General features: G+C 37.1%; 1 protein-coding gene across 1 annotated transcript; it reads right to left on the bottom strand.

Moving 5' to 3' along the window:
* Positions 1 to 2747: 2747 nt before the first annotated feature.
* Positions 2748 to 6381, bottom strand: LOC107465204 (aspartokinase 1, chloroplastic-like). Its single transcript, XM_052254642.1, has 8 exons — positions 6278 to 6381; positions 5568 to 6111; positions 5019 to 5101; positions 4843 to 4883; positions 4035 to 4189; positions 3767 to 3916; positions 3514 to 3643; positions 2748 to 3287 (listed from the first exon to the last, which is right to left on the bottom strand). The coding sequence occupies exons 2-8, from the start codon at positions 5964 to 5966 to the stop codon at positions 3271 to 3273; spliced, it is 975 nt and encodes a 324-aa protein (XP_052110602.1). The 5' UTR covers positions 5967 to 6111; positions 6278 to 6381; the 3' UTR covers positions 2748 to 3270.
* Positions 6382 to 26202: the final 19821 nt, after the last annotated feature.

Here is a 26202-nt window from a genome sequence, read left to right as displayed (position 1 = left end):
CATACAGCTTGCCATGGAAAGGAGTAAGAAGGATTGGATGAAGACAGTAGGAAAGCAGAGAGACGGAAGGGACAAAGCATCTCTTTACGCTTATCTGAAATTCTCACCAATGAATTGCATAAGTATCTCTATCTTTATTTTATGCTTTATTCATAAATCATTCATAACCATTTGAATCTGCCTGACTGAGATTTACAAGATGACCATAGCTTGCTTCATTCCAATAATCTCCGCGGGATCGACCCTTACCCGCGTAAGGTTTATTACTTGGACGACCCAGTGCACTTGCTGGTTAGTTGTGCAAAGTTGTGATAAAGAGTTGAGATTGCAATTGAGCGTACCATGTTGATGGCGCCATTGATGATCACAATTTCGTGCACCACTCCTCTATCATATTAATCCATAAAAATCATATTTTTGACTTTCTAAAATAAATTCTCATTTATGAGTTAATTAGCCATTAATTAACCGGGTCTTACACTCACCGCCGATATTTACGTTTGCTTATTTTGTTAATTTTACTGATTCTGAGTTGTTTTTTTCATTTTTTCTTATTTTGTTAAATTTTGATGGATGATAGCTGGTGATGTTTTGTTAATTTTCCTGAAATAATTTTGTTATTCTGAGTTGCTTATTTTCTGAAATACTTGTGTTCTGAGTTGGAATTCTTGCTGATGTGATTCTGAATTTAGTTTGGATTCTTTGCTTAATTTTTCTGTTTTTGAATTCTCTGACTTTGGAAGTTAAGATTTTGAATTTTGATTTTTTGTTGAATACAGCAAGGAACCCATACTGACCAAGCATGCGAGTGCTAACAATATCCAACATGGTCACATTACGTTTCAAAACAATGCTAGTTAAGACTGCCTGTAGGTGGACAAAGTAAAACTTAACTATAGTTGTACAAAGTCATCCTTAAGATGATAGTATTTATAATTTATTCAGGTATAGATGTTCCACAAACCTTGCTCATATCTCTTGCTTTAGTGATGAGAGTACCCGGAGCTTTGGGGTTGTAAGAATTTTTAACCCTTACTGGAATATCACCTTCTCTAGCAGGTCTCATAGACTGCGGATGTAAGACCTGCAAATTAAAAATATTTCCAACAAGCTTATTCCAATATCCCAAAGCGAAGTCATATAAATTATTTTTCATAATTGTGCAGGAAAAAACTCCCAAAAAGTTCTTTAGGTAATGGCATTCTCCAATAAAGACATGACGTGTAAACCAACCCCCATCCCCCTCTCTTTTGGCAGCGAGCAAGTCCCCCTGTCTCCCTCCCCCCTCCCTTTTTAACCAAGGAATACCAGGCAGTTACAACAATAATACACTGTTATGTTCTCATTCAAAATTAGCTACACATAATGAACTATACAGTCTATACTTATATTTTTCTTCTAATCCTGCTATTTAGGATAGTTCTTAGAGGTGATAACTGATGACATACCTTGCATAGAGACCTCAGTTACAAATTTGAGACATATCATAGAAACATTGTACAACTGATGCTTATTAATAGTTCTTCAACAAGAAAAAAGCAAGGCTGAATCAGTTATATGGACTATGCCATGGAACAGGTATCTAGTGACATAAGATGGATATCAAACCCAGAGGAAGATAAAGAAATCTTTTGACTCTTCCCCAAGTTATCGCCAAAAGATGAGGGAAAAAGAGAAAGAAAAGATATAACATATTCTTTATGAAAGAAAGAAGTTTGGCATTTATGCACTACTTATAAAGGAAGAGGTAGAAGGGGAAGAAGGTCTGACAAAGACATCAGAGAGAAAGCAGAAGGCACAAGTGCTATAACACAGGAGACAGCATACTGTATATGCATACTTATGATGGTATAGAATATAGATGCAAATCAAGACTACCTTTACTCAAGAAGACAAGGAAATCAAATGATTTGGGAAGTCAAATATGAATTTGAAACAGATAAGAATTTTTATAGAGAAGTTATTTCAAAAAACCAAATTTGATAAAAGATAACTTTTGAAGAAGTGGTTATAAAATTTAAATTAAAGAAAAGTTGCAACTTTATCTATAAGATATTTTATTTACTTATTTCGTTATGGTTTAATTACTTTGCAAGTTCTATAAGTTCACTAAATTTCACAACAATGTCATCCAATTTATACTCCAGTGAAAATTTGGTATAACAACAAAACGAAGCCCCATGATTTGTAGGTTAAAACTTTATTGCACTATTAATGCAGAAGAACCGCAGGACCCCACAGTTCTTAATAAAATGTGGAAGTCTAACTCCAAATAATGGCCAAGTTAGCTTACATTAAGGAAGCTACTTTAGTTTCATAATATATTGCTTTAAGTTCTTGCTGAAAATTTGGTATCTATTTTCCCCTTGATTCAGGTCCTTCCAATACATTTCAAAGGTTGTGCTAAGAAGAAAGATTTTGAATTTCTGCCAATACCTTCCAAAGGTTTTGCCATAGAAAGACTCAAAGAAGTTGTTGCTTGTGTTATGTGGTTCTTGTGTATTGGGAGTTGGGACTAAGCAGAATGACTGCATCTTCTAGTTTGTTCCTATACCCGCAACATGAATTATGGCAAAAAAATATATTTATGGTGTTATTTGCTGTCTCTTCATGTTAGTTTGAAGATAGAATCTCTTTCTGATATGTAGAGAGATTGAACGACATTGTTGCATTTATTTTAGTATATTGGTCCTCCTCCATAGTCTCTCCATTTTGAGGACACTATACCCCGTAGTTGTACACTAGTAGAATTAAATTTCTACTTTAATCAAGCTTAGCGAAGTTACATAATACATCACAAGATTTATCATGTCAAATAGTAAAAATATACAAACAACGACAATAACCGACCTATATGTAACTAAGTTGTCTTAGTTTAGCAAATATAATACTACTACAGCTACTGCCAAACCCTATTCCACTAGATTGGGCCAGTCAAAACCACAATGTCCTATCATGAATCTTGTTATATCTAAACCTAGCGAAGTATATATAAATATAAAATTTTACAAAATAAAATTTCTCATGATTTTTATGACAACTATGAGAAATGTGATTAAACCCCAAGCAGAACCAAGAACACTAAATAAAATCCATAAATGTTTTATAGCAATGAGAAAATGGTAAATAGCATATTGTCAACAGAACAAAGTCGGTGAATATAACAATACCTAAACACCAAAGTATGCAAGTTCAGCAGCCTCGTCAAATGTCAAACATGGAACCGGTTCAGCTTGTGGGCATATATTTGGATCCGAGGTTAGAACGCCATCAACATCTTTCCATACCTGTTTAAAGAACTCCACATTATCTGTTTCCTTTCTATCTCAATTCAATCATAAATGGGCAAAATAAACTCATGTACTCTCACTCATAAAATATTGCAGTAATTCCTGCTAGTATTTTACATTATCAAGAAAAAACAGACACTTGCATTTCCTATAAACAGAATTATTACTAACATTAACATGTAAACTCAACAGCTCCTTGAATGTATAAATTAAGGGCACTAACGCGCTTTCGACATGCAGAAGTTTTTATTACAAACTTGGATTTCTAGCAACCCAAGTGCTCTCCCAATTGTTGTAGCTGTCAAGTCACTACCCCCTCTACCCAATGTTGTAACTGCACATGATCTCCTGGCCTACAAGAAAAATACAAATGACAAATCGTATTTCTAATTTTACAAACCATTGTATCAATGCCAAAAACTATCATACCAAAAGAGAGGATGAAAAAACATAAAAATGAAAGGCATCACAAAAACCTTTCCAAGGAAGCTCGTAACAATTGGAATCGCGGGATCTGAGACCCAATAACCATGTAACCTCTTTGCAACAGCAGGGTAAGTTGCTTCCAAAATATCCACATTTGTGAAGTCATCAGTTGTTATAATTCCCATCTCAAAGGCATCATACTGTTGAACCATTAAATTAGCATTCATCAACAAATTACAATGAAATGGATCTACAGTTGGATTGTCAACATTAGCATTTTAGAAGTAACTTTATGAGTTGCAACTAAGGAGAACATACTTGGCGGGCCTTAACACCCAATTTATTAAGATATGCAGCAAAGATCCTAGTGGACATGCACTCTCCAAATGAAACTAAATAGTCTTGAGTCCGTCGAGTTAACTCTTTCATCATAGCCACTCCCTTCAAAAGTTGTTTCAATTCTTCAAGATGCTCTGGAAGTTTCCACATAACATATCAAGTCAGCAAAAATTCAAGTTCAAACATGAAAATTTCTTGAGCAAAGATACTAAGAAGAAAGAAAGTAAATGGCACAATTAGTTCAATACACAAGTATATGTAATAAAATAAAAATTTCGTATACATTTAACAAGCTCAAACTATGGTTTTTCCTTTTTCCTGTTACAATGATGATCATTAAGGCTTCAATGCAATAAAAGAAAACCAGTATGCCAATCTATGCCAAGTTACTCATGCAATGGCCAATCCATGATGCCAATTGGTACCACCACCATTTGCCTCACAAATTTCTTAGCAGAGTTATTATCAAAAAGCAATCATGCTAGATAAAGCCTTTTAAATTAGCCAACACCTTCATAAAGCATTGAATGTCAATATCATAATTCCCAAAACATAAACCACAAAACAAAATTATATATCCAAACAAGCAGTAACTAGTATAAAATCATGTATTGTAAATAAACTCTTTTATTTAAATACATGATTGACACCCATAAGCACATTAGAATCGCACCTAAATGCAGCACCGAGTCATTAGTGAAATTTGATCTTGTAAGAGGGTTTAATAAAATAAGTAGTATCGAATACAACCAAATCAACGATTAATCTAGTTTGGAAAGTAGCTCGCTTGCTATAACATTTCTGTCTACTCCAAGCTCATCCACAATCCTGAGTAAATAAATACAGAATACCAATGAGAAAGTAGTAGTCAATTTAAACATCTTTTTTATTGTTTATTTTTTATTTTTTCTCAAAATTCTCGTTAGATTTGGAAAAAGCATTGAGTAAATCAATTTCTCTTACCTGAGATGTAGATCTTTTATAGTGCTAAGCTCCTCAATGTTATCAACATTAGAAACACCGCAACTTACAGCTTTTTCTCTAGCCTAACCAAACATAAAAAGTATAAGGTTTACAACACAGATAGAACTCAACATCATCATCAACAACAATGACAACAAACAACAACAAGTCAGCTACATGGATCAAAAGATAGCAGACAGAGCTCAACATCAGATGAGGAAAATTCTAAACTATATAGAACCCTAGATCACCAAGAAACAATACATCATATTACCATAACTAAAACATTTATATAAAACACACAAATCCTAGTCCTAACTTAGAACAAAGAGATCAATGCTTCACAAACACAAGTCAACATTAATAGTTGATTTATCATAAATAAGATAACATACTAACTCCATCTAATTATTGCCGTACCACTCTTGTATTAGTAATATAAACATAAATTCAAATAATAATTAAAAGATGTAAGTTAGACTCATCAGTGCTTCATGTTCATGATTACCATAAAGATTTTTCAAAAGAAGAAAAGAGAATAGAAAATACCAATAAGAGCAAGTCAGTTGTCTTTCCCATTGCAGATAGAACAATCACAGGCCTCTCCTCTGGAAAACTAATTATGAGGTTGGCAACTTCTCTCATCCTCTCAGCACTAGTAACCGAGGAGCCACCAAACTTCATGACATAAGTGTAACTCCTCTCTGTTTCCGAAACGACGTCGTTTTCCTCTACCAAAACATCTCTCCCTATTGCTGCCTTGCAACAGCTCATAGTAAATGCAAGCCTATTGCCAGAACCTCTCCTTGCGCCATAGCACGAAATTGGAACCGCCGCAGCAACAGATGCCGCAAATCTGATTCGACATGGCAACAAGTGAGGTTGGGAATGAGATGCTTTCACAGAAGCCACAGCAAATGTGCCGTTATAATGACCGCATAGGTTCATAGCGCTTGTCACGATTATTAACAATAAGTTATTTCAGCAAATTTATTAAATTGGAAAATGAAATCAAGAAAAATAAATATCAATAATGCTTTAAGTTATTCAATAGTTAGCCGCCAAATAATGCTTCATCTCTTTAATGCTCGATCTACAAGAGTTAACCATGACTCAATTCAGTTACAATAACATAACACAATCAATTGAAGTTTAACAAAATATAATGCAGAAGAAATCATTTTCATTTTTTCCTCGAAAAAAACTCTTTTTGCATTAACAAAAAAAGTTTGGGAAAGATTCTAGGAATTTATAGATACCTTGTATGAAGGAGCTTTGTTGAGAGGGTGAGAATGGAGTTGTTCGAGTGTGTTAGAAAATAATTGAGAGGTTAGGGTTTTGAAACACTGTCGTTTCGTTGGGGCTGATAAAACCATTATTTTATGATTTATCTCGTGCTAAATTGAGTGGTTTTTATCAGCTTTTCACCCATTTATTCATATGAATTTCATGATATTACAATTCCTTTCCAAATTTATTCTATGATTGAAAACTTTCTTCCTAAAGATCTTTTAATTGTATATTTTTATTATCCTTTATACCATTCGATGTCATGATCCGTGTGTTAAGTGTTTCAGGCTTTATAGGGCAAAAATGGCTTAGAGAATGGAGAGGAAGCTTGCAAAAATGGAAGGAACACAAGAAATTAAAGAGATGACCAACGAGAAGCGACGCGAACGCATGGCTCACGCGACCGCGCGCAATAGAGGAAATCACAGTGACACGCTCGCGTGCCTGACGCGAAAGCGTGGATTGGAAACTGCACAAATGACGCGAACGTGAAAACAATGCGTACGCGTGGCAAGAAAAACGCTGAATGACGCGCACGCGTGGATGACGCGTACGCCTGACATGCGCGATCTGCAGAATTAACAGAACATGCTGGGAGCGATTTCGGGCCGCGTTTTGACCCAGTTTTCGGTCCAGAAACACATAATAAAGGCAGGGAACATGCAGAGACTCAATTCATACTTAGCATAAGCTGATAATTCACTTTTCATAATTTAGATGTAGTTTTTAGAGAGAGAGGTTCTCTCCTCTCACTTAGAATTTAGGATTAGGATTCCTCTTAAAGGAATTAGGATTTCATCTTCCTCAATTTTCAGGTTCAATGTTCCTTTTATTTGTTTTCTCTTTTATTTGTTACTCTTCATCTTTGGATTGATTTTCTTTTATTAATAGAATTTGAGGTATTTCAGATCTATGATTTTATTTAGCTTTCTACATTCTTGGCTTTGGTTGATTAATTGGTAACTCTTGAGTTATCAAACTCATTGTGATTGATAATTGATATCTTTGCTGATTGATTTAGATTCCTATAACTCTAGTCCTTCCTTATGAGTTGACTAGGACTTTAGGTGTTAATTTAATTTAACCACTTGACGTAGTGGGAGCAAAAATATAATTCTCATCACCATTGATAAGGATAACTAGGATAAGAATTCTAGTTCTCATACCTTGCCGAGAGTTTTATTAATTATTAATTTATTTTTCTTGTCTATTAAATTACTTGTTCAACCCTTTTGAAAACCCCAAAATATACATTTGCATAACCAATAATAAGAACACCTCCCTGCAATTCCTTGAGAAGACGACCCGAGGTTTAAATACTTCGGTTATCAATTTTATTAGGGTTTGTTACTTGTGACAACCAAAACTTTTGTAAGAAAGGAATTCTTGTCGGTCTAGAAGCTATACTTACAACGGAAATTTATTTGTGGAAATTCTAGATCGCACGAGAGTTTCGTTCTTCAAAATGGCGCCGTTGCCGGGGAATTGCAAACGTATGCCTTATTATTGGTTATTGTAAATATTTTTAAAATTTTTATCTTATCTTATCTTTTTTCAAAAATCATATCTTTTTTCAAAATCTTATCTTATCTTTTTTTAAAAAATCATATCATTTTTTCAAAATATTTTCTTTTTGTTAGTTTTGTTTCTATTTTTTTCCTACTATTATGAACTCTCACCCCATTTGGCTGAGTCTGGTTACAATTATGTTATAGGAAGAGGAGATTATAATGACAACTTGCATCAAGGATGGGACAATCAAAGATGGGAGGAGCCACAAGGACTTGATCAACCCTTATGGCAACAACCACCTCCGATGGACTATCAACAACCATTCTGTGATGCATATCAAGGCAATGGCTATGGTGAGCACTCTTTTTATTATCAACAACCACCACCATATGCCTATGAACCCCCTCCTCAACATAACCTTGGACCACCATACTCACAAGCCCCTTTCCACCATTCACCTCCATATGACCCTAATCCTTATCCACCATACCAACCACCATATGAACCATACCCAGAACCACCACCTCAATATTCATCATCTCCATATCCTTATAGAGAAGAACAACCTTCCTACCATGCACCCTTTCTCCAAAATAATAAACCCTCCTATCCACCCCAAACCTCCATGGAAAACACACTTACCTCTCTCATTGGTCTTACCTCTAAACTCCAAAATCTTATATCCCGCATAGACCAACCCTCTACCTCCAATATTCAACCCTCAAGCTCTAGTGCACTTCCTTTTTAACTATAGAATGATCTCTCCATCCCATCACTACCATCCATGGAAGAGCTCCCACATCCATCAATCCAAGAGCAATATGATCCCAATGATGCTATTGACATGGAACAAGAAAGAAGGGATCATCTTCGCGAATTCATACTTCATAAGGAGCTAGAGGAGGCACTAAAGGTGAAGGTAGAAGAGACCTTTACAGATGAAGGAGTAGTTGAAGGGAGTTATCATAGAAAAGAAATCATCAAGGAGGAGTACGATTTTATACTTAAACAACTGGACAAAGCAGCAATTATTGAAAAGGAAAAAGTGGTTAAAGACTTAGGAGATGCTAAACCTCCATGGGAAAGTCAAGTCATAGAGCCTCTTTCCAAGACGGGTGAATTTGATGTTCAGGAGGGTGTACAACCTCCAAGGCATATCATGGTTGAAGACTTGGAAGAGGTTGATCAAGAGATAGAGATTCAAGAAGAAGAGGCACAACCTCCCATGCTCTTGGTGAGCAATGAAGAAGAAATTGAATTGGAAGAAAGCTACCAAGAGAAAGATGTTGAAATTGAAGAAGCTTGCAAAGAGGTGGAAGATGTCAAAGAAGACACAAGGGAGTGGAGCTTGCAAGTACATTAGAAACACCTCTCCCACGGCCATTACTGTCTAACACAACATTCAAATGGGTAAAATTCTTATCCTTGACCTTTACCTTCCCACTTGAATATGGGCTACTGGAGACGGATGGTCAACTTAGAGCTCTTTGTGGCAATAAGAGTAAGAGGAAGATGGTTAGTGGTGGGCAACACAATCCTATGTTCATTATGGCTGAAAGCTCAAAATTTAAATGCAAGTGTTGGTGCAGAGCTCAATTGAATGGGTCTAGGATGTTGTTTGGCCGCTTCAGTGAGAATTCAAATTGCTTACCACCCGGCTGGAGCAATGATGATCAACTTGAAAACGGGTGCCGAAACAAGATTTGGGATCCGGGAATATATGAGGATCAACTTTGGGAGCTCAAAGCTTGTGGAGAACTTCATCAACGCTTGGTGAATTTATTTGGAGATGTTGAAGCTTATTGGAAGTCCAAGCGTTGGTGGCAGTTTCAAGATGAGTTCAAGCACAAGCCACCATGACAAGGAGCTCGCCAAATGTCCAACTTAAGGACTTTAACTAAAAGTGCTAGGTGGGAGACAACCCACTATAGTATGATCGTCCCTTTTTAAATTTTAATTCTAGTCTGCTTTGTTTGTTTTTGAGTTTTGATTGGACCTGGAATCATGCATAACGTTCATATTAGCATTGCATTTTGCATACTGCATTATTAAAAAAAAAGGGCACGTGACGTGACAACGTCGCCGACGCATCCACGTCATATGTGCCTCAAGGAAGAAAAGAGACTTTACAGAAAGTCATGCGAAAGCGTGGCTGGAGGCGTGCCTTTGGCACAAATTGATCCACGCAATCGCGTCGCTGACGCGTTCGCGTCATTTGCGGAAAATGCCTCCCACGCGTCCGCGTCACCCACGCGAACGCGTGACCTGAAAATCGGTGTAAAAAAGGGTGTATGGAAGCAAGTTGTGATGGAGTGGGGCTGAACTCGTGCTAGAAGCACAAGCCCTACCAAGCGAATGCGTGCCCCACGCGAACGCGTGCCCCACGCGAACGCGTGCCCCACGCGTCTGCGCCGTTTTTCAGAAAAAGGCCAACCACGCGATCGCGTCCCCCACGCGATCGCGTCACCCTAAAATTTGGCAACATGAGTTTTAAACAGAGAGTTGCGCAACCGTGAGGCTTCCCTCGTGCTAATGGCACGAAACACTCCACGTGAACGCATGACCAACGCGTCCGCGTCACTTCATAGAAGCGCTATCCGCGCGAATGCGTGACCCACGCGTTCGCGTCGCCTGCGCGATCGGCCAAGATATCTTATCTTTTCTTCTCCAAATCTAAATATTTTCTTTCCCTTCTTATTTCTTTCTTCCTCCTTTCTTACTTTCTTTTTCTTTTTCTATTGGTGTTAAAATTTTCTTCTTCAACTATTGCATCTTTTCTTGAATTATTTTGGTGCTTCATGACTTGTTTTATTCTAATTGGGTATTATTATTCATAAATCAATGCTAATTTTTATAATACTAATATTCCTTTGGCATTGATATGCACTTACACTATCTTGCATTACCCACACTCTCTTCCCCATTGTTGCAACTTTTGCACTATTGATATTCCATTTGCTTCCACTATTTTCTCACTTGCATGTTGTAGCTACCATGTAATTGAGACCTTTATTATTTGGAATTAACACCCATATTTTATTTATGTTCTTATCTTTATTTCTGGGTTACTTTCCTTCTTTTCCTCTTCTTTCAGGATGGCCACCGAGGAAGGAAAATGGAAAGCTTCTATATGGGGAGACAGGCAAGTCAATCTGCACAATCTATAGAGAAAGGCATCAGTTGGAGCAGCCCGTCCACTTGTACATCTTAGCATGCATCGAGGACGGTGCAACCTTTAAGTGTGGGGAGGTCGATACCGATCTTCACGGGTTAGTTATTTTCTTCTCAACACCAATGTTTTATTTTATTTAGTACATTTAGTACATTGTTGCATTTGTATGTATTGTTTGATTTTATGCATTTAGCTACTTCTTGGTTAAAGTAATAAATTTCTTTTTAAGACCCTATTTTTAAAAATTTTCACTAATATAAATTAAAACTTTTCTGTTAAATTTGTTTGAAGTTGTATTTGGAACATGGTTTTTGAGCCAAAGAACACACAATCCGTGAGATTTTGAGCTTAATTGCATGGTTACATTATTTAACCATAATATGTTATTCTTGTGTGTTTTCTTCCCTATGATTACAATATTTACTTTGTTCTATTCTATATGTCCATTATTTAGTGTATTTACATGTTTGCATATGATTGAGGCCATTACTTGTTTTTGCTCACTTATCCCAAATAAGCCTACCCTTTTATGTCACCCTTGTTAGCAACTTTGAGCTTTTTAATCCCCTTTCCTTCTATAACCACATCACTAGCCTTAAGCAGAAAAACAAATTAAATAAAACTGTGGGAACATGGGTTAATAAGGGAATGTATCATGTTTCTAATTTATTTAAATATTGGGAATTTGGGAACCTACTCATGAAAAACCAAAATAGACAAATAATGGAAAATCCATGTGCATTGATATGTTACGTTTATTTTCAAGTAAAAAAAAAAGAAGAAGAAAAGGAGAAAAATCTAAAAATATTCAATAAATAAGTAAATAAATAAGGGGACAAAATTACCCCAATGTTAAGCTTTAATAAAGATCAATGCACATGTGATAAAAGTAAAGAAATATCAAAAATTTGAATATCAAAAATTTGGTACATGAGTATGGGAATTATATAAAAGTGGGAATTATGGGTAGTTGGGTGTGATTTTTAGAAATACATAGAGTGTGTGTGTGTATGGTGAAAGCTTAGATTAGTCAAAGATTCATATTTTAGCTCACTTGGCCATACATATATCCTCACCCTTACTTTAGCCCCATTACAACCCTGAAAAGACCTCATGATGTTTGCATTGGTATGCTAAATATTTGTTGATTGGTTAGATGAAGAACAAGGTTGAGAAAGCATGACTAGGGAATAGTAGAGTGATTGACCCTAGACACTTGAGAGTTAGAGCAATATACACTATCAGTAAGGATTCAGTGCATGATTCTATGTTCCCTGCTTTCATGAGCTATCTTCTTACAAGTTTACTTGTTTTCACTGTAATATTTGAATTAGTGGAATTTGGTTTGTATTTGTCTTGGAGAAACTTGTTTGTTTTTAACCAAGTAGATAGAGACATCTTAGCATGTAGTTGCATTCATATGCATAGGTTGCATTTCGTGAGTCTCACTTTCCCTTATTCATTCTCTTTGTCTCCTTGAGCTTAGCATGAGGACATGCTAATGTTTAAGTGTGGGAAGGTTGATAAACCACTATTTTATGATTTATCTCGTCTAAATTGAGTGGTTTTTATCAGCTTTTCACCCACTTATTCATATGAATTGCATGATATTACAATTCCTTCCCAAATTTATTCTATGATTGAAAACTTGCTTCCTAAAGATCTTTTAATTGTATATTTTTATTATCCTTTATACCATTCGATGCCGTGATTCGTGTGTTAAGTGTTTCAGGCTTCATAGGGCAAAAATGGCTTAGAGAATGGAGAGGAAGCTTGCAAAAATGGAAGAAACACAAGAAATTAAGGAGATGACCAGCGAGAAGCGACACGGACGCATGACTCACGCGACCGCGCGCAATAGAGGAAATCGCAGTGATGCGCTTGCGTGCCTGACGCGAACGCGTGGATTGGAAGCTACACGAATGATGCGAACGCGTGGACGATGCGTACGCGTGGCAAGAAAAACGCAGAATGACGTGCACGCGTAGATGACGCGTATGCGGGACATGCGTGATCTGCAGAATTAATAGAACACGCTGGGAGCGATTTCGGGCCGTGTTTTGACCCAGTTTTTGGTCTAGAAACACATAATAAAGCCAGGGAACATGCAGAGACTCAATTCATACTTAGCATAAGCTGATAATTCACTTTATATAATTTAGATGTAGTTTTTAGAGAGAGAAGTTCTCTCCTCTCTCTTAGGATTTAGGATTAGGATTCCTCTTAAAGGAATTAGGATTTCATCTTCCTCAATTTTCAGGTTCAATGTTCCTTTTATTTGTTTTCTCTTTTATTTGTTACTCTTCATCTTTGGATTGATTTTCTTTTATTAATGGAATTTGAGGTATTTCAGATCTATGATTTTATTTAGCTTTCTACATTCTTGGCTTTGGTTGATTAATTGGTAACTCTTGAGTTGTCAAACTCATTGTGATTGATAATTGATATCTTTGCTGATTGATTTAGATTCCTATAACTCTAGTCTTTCCTTATGAGTTGACTAGGACTTTAGTTGTTAATTTAATTTAACCACTTGACTTAGTGGGAGCAAAAATATAATTCTCATCACCATTGATAATGATAACTAGGATAGAAATTCTAGTTCTCATACCTTGTCGAGAGTTTTATTAATTATTAATTTATTTTTCTTGTCAATTAAATTACTTGTTCAACCCTTTTGAAAACCCCAAAATATACCTTTGCATAATCAATAATAAGAACACTTCCCTGCAATTTCTTGAGAAGACGATTCGATATTTAAATACTTCAGTTATCAATTTTATCAGGAGTTTGTTATTTATGACAACCAAAACTTTTATAAGAAAAGAATTCTTGTCGATTTAGAAGCTATACTTACAACGAAATTTTATTTGTGGAAATTCTAGATCACGCGAGAATTTCGTTCTTCGGGGCCTGAGAAGAGGGAGGAAAAAAGGTGAGTGGTGAGTGTGCGGTGGCGGCTTTGACTGAGGTGTGTCAAGTTGTGAAGTGATGGTGAGGGAAAAATAAGTGGGGAATGGGATGGAAACAGCGGCATCTCCCGCACTCTCTCTCTCTTACACTCACTCTCTCCTTCTCTCTCTGTCCAAGTCATATGTTTCATTTCATTACAATATTAATTATTAAATATTAATCTTGGTATTGTGATGGACCGTTCTAAGTATTCACACAAATGTTGCCATGTAACAATGGTCCATCACTTAACGTGGATTTTTTTTTCTTAAAATGTCATGCCAATAAGTGTTTGTACGAGCATTATTTAAAGATATTATTAAAGAGAAGTTTTATAAAAAAAAGTTATAAAATAAATATTGTTGTGAAATAACTAAATAAATAAATAAGGAAGAGGTAACCAATATAAAATATAAAAATATAATTAGATAATTCTAGTAGTAATATACACTAGAATTACTATATCAATAGATATAATTAATATATTTAATAATATTATAATAAAGTATATAGGAGAGAGAATTGAACGAAAGAGAGAGTGAAGAATGTTCGATATTCTTATTGTTGTGTAAAATGCATCTGACTATGCCTTCTATTTATACAGGTAAGATGCTTCTATTTTCAACTCTCATTTATTTAAATTCATCCTTGAAAAGTGATTCCTTCATTGTTAACCGCCCAAGTCATAAATGGGCATCCATGTATTTGATCATATCATAACACTCACCTTTGGATGAACATTTAGGAATATGCTTCGTTAAAACCTTATTAAAGAGAAATCCAGTGGGAAAAAACTTTAGTGAAGAAAAAAGAATACAATATCCTTTGTGATGGGGACTGCTTCATTAAAAACCTTGTCAAGAAAAATCCAATGGAAAAAAACCTGACCAAAGAAAAAAGAGTACAGTCTCCCCCTTTTGTCTACATTATTTAATGTTTCGAAATTAGCGCATCACAATCTCATATATCAATCTTTCAAAGGAGGATTTTGAGAGTGACTTTGTGAATAAATCTGCTAGATTGTCATTTGAGTGGATCTATTGGACATCAATTGTCCCTTGATTTTGAAGATCATGAGTGAAGAAGAATTTGGGAGAAATATGCTTTGTTCTATCACCTTTAATTTATCCACCTTTAAGTTGAGCAATGCGTGCTATATTATCTTTAAACAGGACAGTTGGAGCTATCTTATGATTAATCAGTCCACATGATGACAGAATATATTGGATCAAACTCCTGAGCCGAAAACACTCGCGACTTGCTTCATGAATCGCTAGTATTTCGGCATGATTAGAGGATGTTGCAGCAATCGTCTGTTTTGTGGACCTCCATGATATCGCTGTTCCACCATATGTGAATAGGTATCCTATTTGAGATCTCCTTTTATGTGGATCAGACAAGTATCCAGCATCTGCATAGCCAACTAGTTGTGATTTGGATCCATAGGGATAAAACAATCCCATATCAACTGTTCCATGAAGATATCGAAAGATTTGTTTGACTTCATTTCAATATCTTTTGGTTGGAGTGGAGCTATATCTTGCTAGTAAATTCACAGCAAATGATATATCGAGTCTTGTATTATTAGCAAGATACATTAGCGCTCCAATGGCACTAAGATATGGTACTTCAGGACCAAGGATATCTTTATTTTCTTCTTTAGGACGGAATTCATCCTTTTCCACAACCAAAGATCTTACGATCATTGGGGTACTCAAGGGATGTGACTTATCCATATAAAATCTTTTCAAGATCTTCTCTTTGTATGTTGTTTGATGAATAAAGATCCCATTTTTATATGCTCGATCTGCGAGCCGAGACAAAATTTAGTCCTTCCAAGATTTTTCATCTCAAACTCTTCTTTTAGAGTTTTTATAATTGTTGAAATCTCTTCAGGAGTCCTAATGATATTTAAATCATCAACGTACATAGCAATTATAATGAATCCAGATGCAGATTTCTTTATGAAAACACATGGACATATATCATCATTCTTGAATCCATTTTTTGCCAGATACTCAGTAAGACGATTATACCACATTCGCCCATATTGCTTCAGACCATATATAGATTTTTGCAATTTGACTGAGTATAACCCTTGCGAATATTCATTGGATGGTTTAGATATCTTTAGTCCTTCAGGGACTTTCATATAGATATCATGATCTAATCAGCCGTATAAGTAGGCTGTTGCCACATCCATTAAATGCATATGTAGTTTATGATATGCGGATAAATTGACAAAATAATGCAATGTTATTGCATCCACTATAGGGAAATATGTTTTCTCATAATCTATACCGAGCCTTTGTGAAAAATCTTGTGCTACAAGTCGAGTTTTGTAGTGTACAACTTCATTTTTCTCATTTCATTTTCTCCCAAATACCCATCCGTATCCAACAGGTTTTACATCTTCTGGTGTACGGACTACAGGACCAAAGACTTCACGTTTTGCAAGTGAGTCTAACTCAGCCTTCATGGCTTCTTTCCATTTTGGCCAATCATTCCTTTGTCGACATTCTTCGACTGATCTTGGCTCAAGATCCTTACTTTCATGCATGATATTTAATGCCACATTATATGCAAATATTTCATTGACAATTGTCATATTTCGGTCCCATTTCTCTCCTGTAAAGACATAATTTATCGAGATCTCGTCATTTTCACAATTTTCAGGTACTTGAACGTCTTCTGGCATTAAAATTATATCAGAATTTTGGACAACTGCATGTGTCTTTACTATGTCTTTGGAGAATTTACCTCTTTTTTTATCACAATAATATTTGGAGAAATTTATATCACAATAATATTTACCTCTTTTCTCTTTCGAGAATTTTTGTCTTTGGAACCGACAGGCCTGCCACGCTTCTGGCGTGTATTTGATTCTGTGGCAATTTGTCCAACTAGGACATCAATTCAAATTGGAACATTTTTCGCTAGTATATAAGACTTGGTTATCCTCTTTGTATTAGAAAATGCATCAGGCAATTCATTTGCAATTCTTTGCAAATGTATAATCTTTTGAACTTCTAGTTCACATTGCTTTGATCGAGGATCTAAATGCACCAACGATTATGCATTCCAATTAAGTTCCTTTTCAGGAAGCTTATTCTGTCCCCCTAATGTTGAAAATTTTGATTCATTAAAATGACAATCTGCAAATCAGGCTTTAAATACATCCTCAGTTTCTATCTCAAGGTACCTCACTATAGAGGGATCGGAGAATCATATCCAACATATATCCTCAATTTTTTTTTGGGTCCCATTTTGGTGCGAGAAGGTGGTGCAATGGGAATATATATTGCACACCCAAATATTCTTAAATGGGAAATATTTGGCTGCTGGCCAAAGGCTAATTGCATAGGAGAGAACTGATGGTAACTCGTTGGCCTTAAACGAATAAGTGTTGCGGCATGTAAAATAGCATGCCCCCAAACAGAGGTTGGGAGCTTTGTTCTCATAAGTAAGGGTGTAGCAATTAATTGGAGGCATTTAATAAGTGATTATGCTAACCTATTTTGTGTGTGAACATGAGCTACTGGATATTCAACACTTATTCCATTAGCCATACAATAAGCATCAAAAGCTTTGGAAGTAAATTCACCAGCATTATCAAGACGAATTGCTTTGATTAGATTTTCTGGAAATTGTGCTTTTAATCAAATAATTTGAGCCAGTAATCTTGCAAACACCAGGTTGCGAGAAGACAATAAGCACACATGTGACCATCTCGAAGATGCGTCTATCAGGACCAAAAAATATCTAAAAGATCCATATGGTGGATGAATAGGTCCACATATATCACCTTGAATCCTTTCTAGGAATTCAGGGGACTCAAATCCAATCTTTACTGGTGATGGCCTTAAAATTAACATTCCCTGAGAACATGCAACACAACAAAATTCACTAGTTTTAAGAATCTTCTGGTTCTTTAGTGAATATCCATGGGAGTTTTCAATAATTCTCCGCATCATGGTTGTTCCCGAATGACCCAATCGGTCATGCCAAGTTATGAATTCATTTGGGCTAGTAAACTTCTGGTTTATAGTGGCATGTGATTCAATTGCACTAATCTTGGTATAATATAACCCAGATGAAAGTGAGGGTAACTTTTTTAATATAACCTTTTTATTTGAGTCATGAGTTGTGATACATAAGTACTCATAACTTCCCTCATTCATAGTCTCAATATGATATCCATTTCGGTGAATATCTTTAAAACTCAACAAGTTTCTTAGAGACTTGGTAGACAATAGTGCATTATTTATTATGAATTTTGTTCCTCCAGCAAACAAAATTATAGCTCTTCTGGAGCCTTCTATCACATTGCATGAGCCAATAATAGTATTAACATATTCTTCTTTTGGCACAAGATGGGTAAAATATATATCACTTTTGAGAATGGTGTGTGAATTTGCACTATCCGCAAGGCATGCATCTTCATTATATATCCTTGCAATTTTCTTCAAAGACAAATAATAATAATAAAATGAGTAGTATGCACAGTTAAATTTAATTCTTGATTGGAATTATTTTTCTAAGAAACACCGCACATAATGTCATATACTAAAATTTTATTTTAAAACTTGACACATTTAATGATTTCAAAATTCATAACCATTAATATTTCATTATACATCATATTTGAAACTTAAATATATAGAAAATAAAATTTAACAATAAATTTTTTACATTATTTATTTACATGGATATTTAACAATTCCACATATTAAACTATTCCATCATTGATCAAATGATCAATATTTCCTTCAGAATTCTCAAAGAAATCAGATACATCATAATGAGTGGTGGAATTTTTAGCATCATTTGAAACATAATTCACTTCCTTTCATTTGTCGTCCTTTTTCAAAGATGCTTGATAAAGATCGACTAAGTGCCTTGGTGTACGACAGGTACGCGACGAATGACCCTTTCCACCACAACGGAAACACTTATCCTCTGTTAATTTATTTTGCCCAATATTTCTTTCTTTATCCCATTTTTGGTGAGATCATCTCTTTTGAACATAATTCCTTTTCCTTCCATAATTTTTCTTGTTGCCAAAACCTTGCTATTTACCTCTTCTGGGATAATGATTTGCTGCATTTACTTCAAGAAATGGGGTGGCACCAGCTGGGCACGCTTCCTGATTCTTCAAGAGCAACTCATTGTTGCATTCAGCAACAAGAATGCAAGAAATTAACTCAGAATATTTTTTAAATCCATTTTCTTGATACTACTGCTGTAGGAGCACATTGGAGGCATGGAAGGTCGAGAAAGTTTTTTCTAACATATTATTATCAGATATCTTTTCCCCCACATAATTTCATTCGTGAGGTGATTCAAAACATTACAGAATTATATTCATTTATGGATTTAAAATTCTGTAGACGCAAGTGTGTCTGCTCATATCGGGCTTGATGAAGTATCACCGTCTTTTGATGATTGTACCTTTCTTCAAGGTCTTTTCATAGATCTGCAGGATCTTTTAATGTGAGATATTCATTTTTCAATCCTTCATCAAGATGATAACAAAGAAAAATTATGACTTTGGCTTTATCCTTCTGGGATGTATTATTTTCAGCCTTAATGTTATCTCCAAGATCCATTGAATCAAGATGGATTTCAGCATCTAATATCCATGATAAATAATTGTTTCAAAATATATCAAAAGTATTGAATTCAAGATGAGAGATGTAAAATCTGGTTAATTAATGACTAATTAACCCATAAATTAAAATATATTCTAGAAAATGAGAAAATGAGATTTTTATGGTTTAATGTGATAGAGAAATTTAAAACGAGAATTTTGACACCAATTTTCAAGAAATTGGCCCAATATTGGGCCGACTGGGCCAACCGAACCCATATTGGGCCCAAGGGCCCAGTCAAGCCTCTCTTAATTAAGAGAGCTCAGCTCTCTTTTTCCACTCAAACACCACACAAACGTTGAAAGGGAGGGGGAAATGTGAAACCTTTGCCCAAATTTTACTCCAAACTTCCATTGATCATAACTTTTGATCCGGAGCTCCGATTGATGCACTATTTGCAGCCACACGACCGCGGCATCTAGCTTTATAAAGCCCATACGGTTATGTAAGAGGTAAGCCATGTTTCACCTCTGTTCTTCTAACCTTAATTTTCAAATTTCATGGGCAAAAATATTGAAATTATGAGCTCTTTTGTGTTATAGGATCTAATTGACTTAAAGGGAAGGCTTAGTCTTGCCTCCTTGATCCTTGGGTAAGGTGAGATTCTCAGCCCTAAGCTAAAGACTTGGAATTTTGTGATTTAATGATTGAGTTATTGTGTTTGGGTGTGATATTGTGGCTTAGGCCTTGTATATATGTGTATTGGGGCTTGATTGGTGGTTTTGGAAAGCTTGGAAAGGAGCTTTGTGCTTGGAAATCTGTGTGGTAGGGTGTTACATTATGGTATCAGAGCAGTTTGTTCTTGTAGAGCCTGAGGGACGAACTGACTATGCTTCTGTGCATTCTCTGTGTCTGTGTTTATGTGCTATTAGGATATCTGACTGATATAACTGGCATAAATGTTCATGAGCATGCATTTGGGACTTTAAGCACTAGACTTCCGATATTGAGACTGATCAACTTGATATCAATTGTTTGGTGTGTATAGGAACCAGATGGCACCTCGTGGACGCGGTCGAGGCCGTGGGAGAGGACGTGCCGGTACTCAAGGGCCGAAACCAACCAGAATAACCTGGTGGACTTCATGGCCGCATTGCAGAACATGGTTGTTGCTATGCAAGCCACTGTTGAGGCACTCATACAGCAGATGAACATCCATAATAATGAGGGAAATAGTGGAAATAGGAATCAAGGTCCGATGACGTTGGCAACCTTCTTAAGGGTCAATCTGGGTCGACACTTGGTTTCAAGCTATGGAGCGCACACTACAAGCCCAATTTGTGACTGAAGAACAATGTGTCGAGTTTGCTACTTATCTGCTCACTGGAGAAGCATCACATTAGTGGCAGGGTGCCCGATGTCTCCTGCAACAAGGTGATGACCCTATCACCTGGGATGCCTTCCAGGTGAAATTTTACAAGAAGTACTTTCCAGATTCCACCCGGACGGTAAAGGAGCTAGAGTTACTACAGTTGAAGCAGGGTGCTATGTCTGTATCTGAGTATACAGACAAGTTTGAGGAGCTGTTCAGGTTTTTTCGTATGTGTCAAGGAGCTTTGGGAGGCTTCGAGGAGTGGAAATGCATCAAGTATGAAGGAGGGCTCCAAAGCGACATCTACAGTTCAGTAGGGCCTATGGAGATCAAGACTTTCTCGGAGTTGGTCAACAAGAGTAGAGTTGCTGAAGAATACGTGAAGAAGGCAGTTGCAAAGAGAAAAAGCCATAGGGAACTATTCCCACCGAACCGAGGGAAGAGTTTTGCTCCTAGAGAGCCTCCTTTCAAGCGGGGAGGCTTTGTACCACAGAGGACTCAAGGCCAGAATAACTTCAGAAGGCCTAACAACAACAATGTCCCGGGAAGAAGGTTTGAGAAGTAGCCTTTGAATGAACAGGATTGTGTTAGATGTGGGAGTTACCATCCTGGTGTTTCATGTAAGGCTGGATGGAGATTGTGTTACTCATGTGGTAAGTTGGGACATAAAGCCTCCAATTGTCCAGAGAAGTAGAGACAGAGTAACGGGAGAGTACAGCAGCCTGGTCGGGTGTTTACTACTTCAGCTGTGGGTGCCGAGGGGTACGATACACTTATCCAAGGTAAATACGAAATGGCTGGTCAAACTTTAAATGCCTTATTTGATTCTGGAGCATCACATTCATTCATTGCATTTTTGAAGGCTAGTGAGTTAGGATTGAAGATTGTGATTTTAGGTTATGAGCTAAAGGTGTATAATGCCACCCATGAAACCATGGTAACTAGGTTAGGATGTCCGCAAGTTTCATTTAGGGTCAAGCAATGTGATTTTGTCCATGATTTAATCTACTTGCCGATGACCAGTTTTGATCTTATCTTGGGGTTGGACTAGTTGTCTAGGAATCATATCTTGTTGAACTATTTTGAGAAATCGTTACATTTCATGCCAGAAGGGTCAGAAGGGCCGGTCGTGGTGAATGGTTGTTATTTGAACTATGTGGTAGTAAATTGTTTGGGGGCAGGAATGTCAAGGTGTTATGCTATTAGCTGCAAGTGTGTCGGGTGAGGAACAAAGCTTAGAACGAATCCCAATTGTTTGTGAATTTCCTGAGGTATTTCCTAATAACATTGAGGAATTCCCTCCTAGCCGAGAGGTTGAATTTGCAATTGAGTTGGTACCTGGAACGGGGCTAATCAACTGAATGTCACCTTTAGAAATGGCCAAACTCAAGACTTAGTTGGAAGACTTAATAAGCAAGCGCTTTATCTGCCCTAGTGTTTCTCCGTGGGGAGCACCGGTGTTGTTGGTGAAGAAGAAAGACGGGAATATGCGGCTTTGTGTGGATTATAGACAACTGAACAAGGTCACAATAAAGAATAAGTACCTACTACCGAGAATTGACGATCTCATAGATCAGTACAAGGATCCGGGGTTTTTGCCAAGATTGATTTACGATCCGGTTATCACCAGATAAGGGTGAGACATGAGGACATCCCTAAGACCGCTTTCAGGACTCGTTATGGTCATTACGAGTACACTGTAATGTCTTTTGGGTTGACAAACGCTCCTGCAGTGTTTATGGATTATATGAACAGAATCTTCCGTCCGTTTCTGGATAATTTGTTGTTGTCTTCATTGATGACATAATGATTTATTCTAAGACCAAAGAAGAGCATGCAAAACATTTGAGGACCGTGTTGTAAATACTGAAAGAAAAGAAACACTACGCAAAACTATCTAAATGCAAATTCTGGAAGGACGAAGTGAAGTTTCTTGGCCATGTGGTGAGTAAACAGGGGATAGCAGTAGATCCTTCTAAGGTAGAAGCAGTGATGGAGTGGGGGCGACCGACCTCAGCTACTTAGATAAGGAGTTTTCTGGGCTTAGCTGGCTACCATCGGAGATTCATCAAAGGCTTCTCGTAGATAGCTTTGCCATTGACAAAGTTAACCCGCAAGGACGCGCTGTTTGCTTGGACTTCTGAGTGTGAGGAGAGTTTCCAAGCATTGAAGCAAAAGCTGACTACTGCGCCGTATTGGTGTTACCTGAGCCGAATGAACCATTTGAGGTGTATTGTGATGCCTCACTAAAGGGCCTGGGGTGTGTGCTGATGCAGCACCGGAATGTGGTGGCTTATGCCTCACAACAATTGAGACCTCACGAAGTTAATTACCCAACGCACGATCTGGAACTTACTGCAGTTGTATTTGCACTAATGGTGTGGAGGCATTACCTCTATGGGGTTAAATTCTAAGTTTTCTCTAATAGTAAGAGCTTGAAATACCTCTTTGATCAGAAAGAGCTTAATATGCGGCAGAGGAGGTGGATGAAGTTACTAAAGGACTACGACTTTGAGTTGAATTACCATCCGGGAAAAGCAAATGTTGTGGCAGATGCACAAAGTTGGAAATCACTGTATGCTGCTTGGATAATGATTCGAGAAGAGGAGTTGCTCAAGGCATTCGAGAGTTTGAAGATCGATGGTGAGGAAGAGTCAGGAACTCTGTGTTTGAGTCAATTACAGATCTCAAGTGATTTTAAATCCGAACTCCTAAAGGCTCATCAAAACGATGACGTGTTACCTAAGGTGTTGCCAGTTATTGAGCAAGAGAAGCAGTGGAGAGTGTCATGGGATCAAGATGGGCTATGGAGATTCAAGGGTAGAATCATTGTGCCTGATGTTGGGACTTTGTGACAAGATACCTTGAAGGAAGCACATAAAAGCAGATTTTCTATTCACCCTGGGAGTACTAAGATGTACAATGATCTGAAGGCTATGTTATGGTGGCCTGGTATGAAGAATGATGTGGCGGAGTATGTCTCAAAGTTTTTAACTTGTCAAAAGGTGAAGATTGAACATCAAAGACCTTTTGGGACATTGCAACCTTTGGAGATTCCGCAATGGAAGTGGGAGAGCATTTCAATGGATCTTGTATCGGGATTACCGAGAACTAGACCCAGTTTTGATGCTGTATGGGTAATTGTGGACTGGCTGACGAAGTCGGCTCACTTTCTACCCGTTCGGATGAACTATACTCTTGAGGAGTTAGCGCACCTGTATATAAAGGAGATTGTTAGACTTCATGGTGTGCCTACTGCCATAATTTCTGACAGAGACCCCCGTTTCACTTCAAGATTCTGGGGTGCATTTCATAAAGCTTTCGAAACCCATTTGAGCTTGAGTACAACTTACCATCCTCAAACAGATGGTCAATCTGAGAGGACGATCCAAACCCTAGAGGACATCTTGAGGGCTTGTGTTTTGGACTAGCTGGTGAGCTGTGATCAGTATATGCCGCTGGTGGAGTTTGCGTATAATAATTGCTACCATGTGAGCATCAAAATGGCTTCGTATGAGGCTCTGCAAGGGAGGAAATGCCAATCTCTGCTATTCTGGTATAAAGTTGGGGAGAAAAGTCTATTGGGGCCTGAGATGATAGCTGAAACTACTGAACAAGTTAAGAAAATCAGACATAGGATGCTCACTACTCAAAGTCGTTAGAAGAGTTACACCGATCAGAGACGGAAGCCCTTAGATTTGAGAAAGAAGACCATGCTTTCCTAAAGGTTACTCCAACAACAGGAGTAGGTAGAGCGATTAAGACGAAGAAGCTGAATCCCTGATACATCGGTCCGTTCCAGATTCTCGAGAGCGTTGGACCGGTGGCGCATCGGATGGCTCTATTGCCTCACCTTTCAAACCTGCACGATGTATTTCATGTGTCGCAGCTTCGGAAGTATGCTCCTGATGCTAGCCATGTGTTAGAACCGGAATCGGTTCAATTAAAGGAAGACTTGACTCTACCGGTGACTCCGATCATGATTGATGACACGAGTATTAAGAAGTTGCGTGGAAAGGAGGTTTCATTAGTGAAAGTGGCATGGAGTTGAGCCAGTGTTGAGGAGCACACCTGGGAACTTGAGTCGGAAATGCGAGCAAACTACCCACACCTATTCTCAGGTAACTGAAATCGAATTTTGTGGACAAAATTCCCAATTAGGTGGGTAGAATGTAAAACCCAGTTAATTAATGACTAATTAACCCATAAATTAAAATATATTCTAGAGAATGAGAAAATGAGGATTTTATGGTTTAATGTGATAGAGAAATTTAAAACAAGAATTTTGACACCAATTTTCAAGAAATCGGCCCAAAATTGGGTCGAACGGGCCAAACCGGGCCAACTGAACCCATATTGGGCCCAAGGGCCCAGCCAAGCCTCTCTTAATTAAGAGAGCTCAGCTCTCTCTTTCTGCTCAAACACCACACACACGTTGAAAGGAAGGGGGAAATGTGAAACCCCTTGCCCAAATTTCACTCTAAACTTCCATTGATTATAACTTTTGATCCGGAGCTCCGGTTAACGCACCGTTTACGGCCACGCAACCGCAGCGTTGAGCTTTACAAAGCCCATAAGATTGTGCAAGAGGTAAGCCATGTTTCACCTCTGTTCTTCCAGCCTTGATTTTCGAATTTTATGGGCAAAAATGTTGAAATTGTGAGCTCTTTTGTGTTATAGGATCTAATTGACTTTGAAGGGAAGGCTTAGTCTTGCCTCTTTGATCCTTGGGTAAGGTGAGATTCTCAACCCTAATCTAAAGACTTGAAATTTTGTGATTTAGTGATTGAGTTATTGTGTTTGGGTGTGATATTGTGGCTTAGACCTTGTATATATGTGTATTAGAGTTTGATTGGTGGTTTTGGAAAGTTTGGAAAGGAGCTTTGTGCTTGGAAATCTGTGTGTAGGGTGTTACAAGAGAGTTTCGACATAATGAAAAATTGTTACCTGAGTCTTCCTAAAAATTTGATCAGAGTCTCGTGCTGATAACGTGTTGTGAAATAACCAAGGTTCAAAAAACTGGACCGGTCATCAAACCGCTCTAGCTACTAGTTCACTGGTTTATTGGTCCAACTGGTTTAACCAGTGGTTCAACCGGAAAAACTGGTTCAGAATAAAATAATAAATAAATTATTTATAAACATCATAAAATATAATTATAGTCTAATATAAATCTTAAATATCTTCCAAATTTAAAACATATGAAATGTTAACCAAATCTATATGATCTTATCAAAATACAAAGTTAAATAGTGAAAAGAGCAATGGTGCAAACAACAACAATACAACTAGAAA

This window comes from Arachis duranensis, chromosome 9 (genome assembly GCF_000817695.3).
Source record: "Arachis duranensis cultivar V14167 chromosome 9, aradu.V14167.gnm2.J7QH, whole genome shotgun sequence".
Lineage (NCBI taxonomy): Eukaryota > Viridiplantae > Streptophyta > Magnoliopsida > Fabales > Fabaceae > Arachis > Arachis duranensis.
The sequence above is the reverse complement of the archived record's forward strand: the minus strand, read 5'-3'. Positions and strand labels throughout refer to the sequence as shown.

Excerpts from the sequence above, each read along its gene's own strand:
- LOC107465204 (XM_052254642.1), bottom strand. The coding sequence starts at position 5,966 with ATGAACCTATGCGGTCATTATAACGGCACATTTGCTGTGGCTTCTGTG. Across the intron at positions 5,102-5,567 it reads CAACTGACTTGCTCTTATTG|GCTAGAGAAAAAGCTGTAAG; the intron begins GTATTTTCTATT and ends ATGTTTGGTTAG. Across the intron at positions 3,644-3,766 it reads TTACGAGCTTCCTTGGAAAG|GCCAGGAGATCATGTGCAGT; the intron begins GTTTTTGTGATG and ends TTTTTCTTGTAG.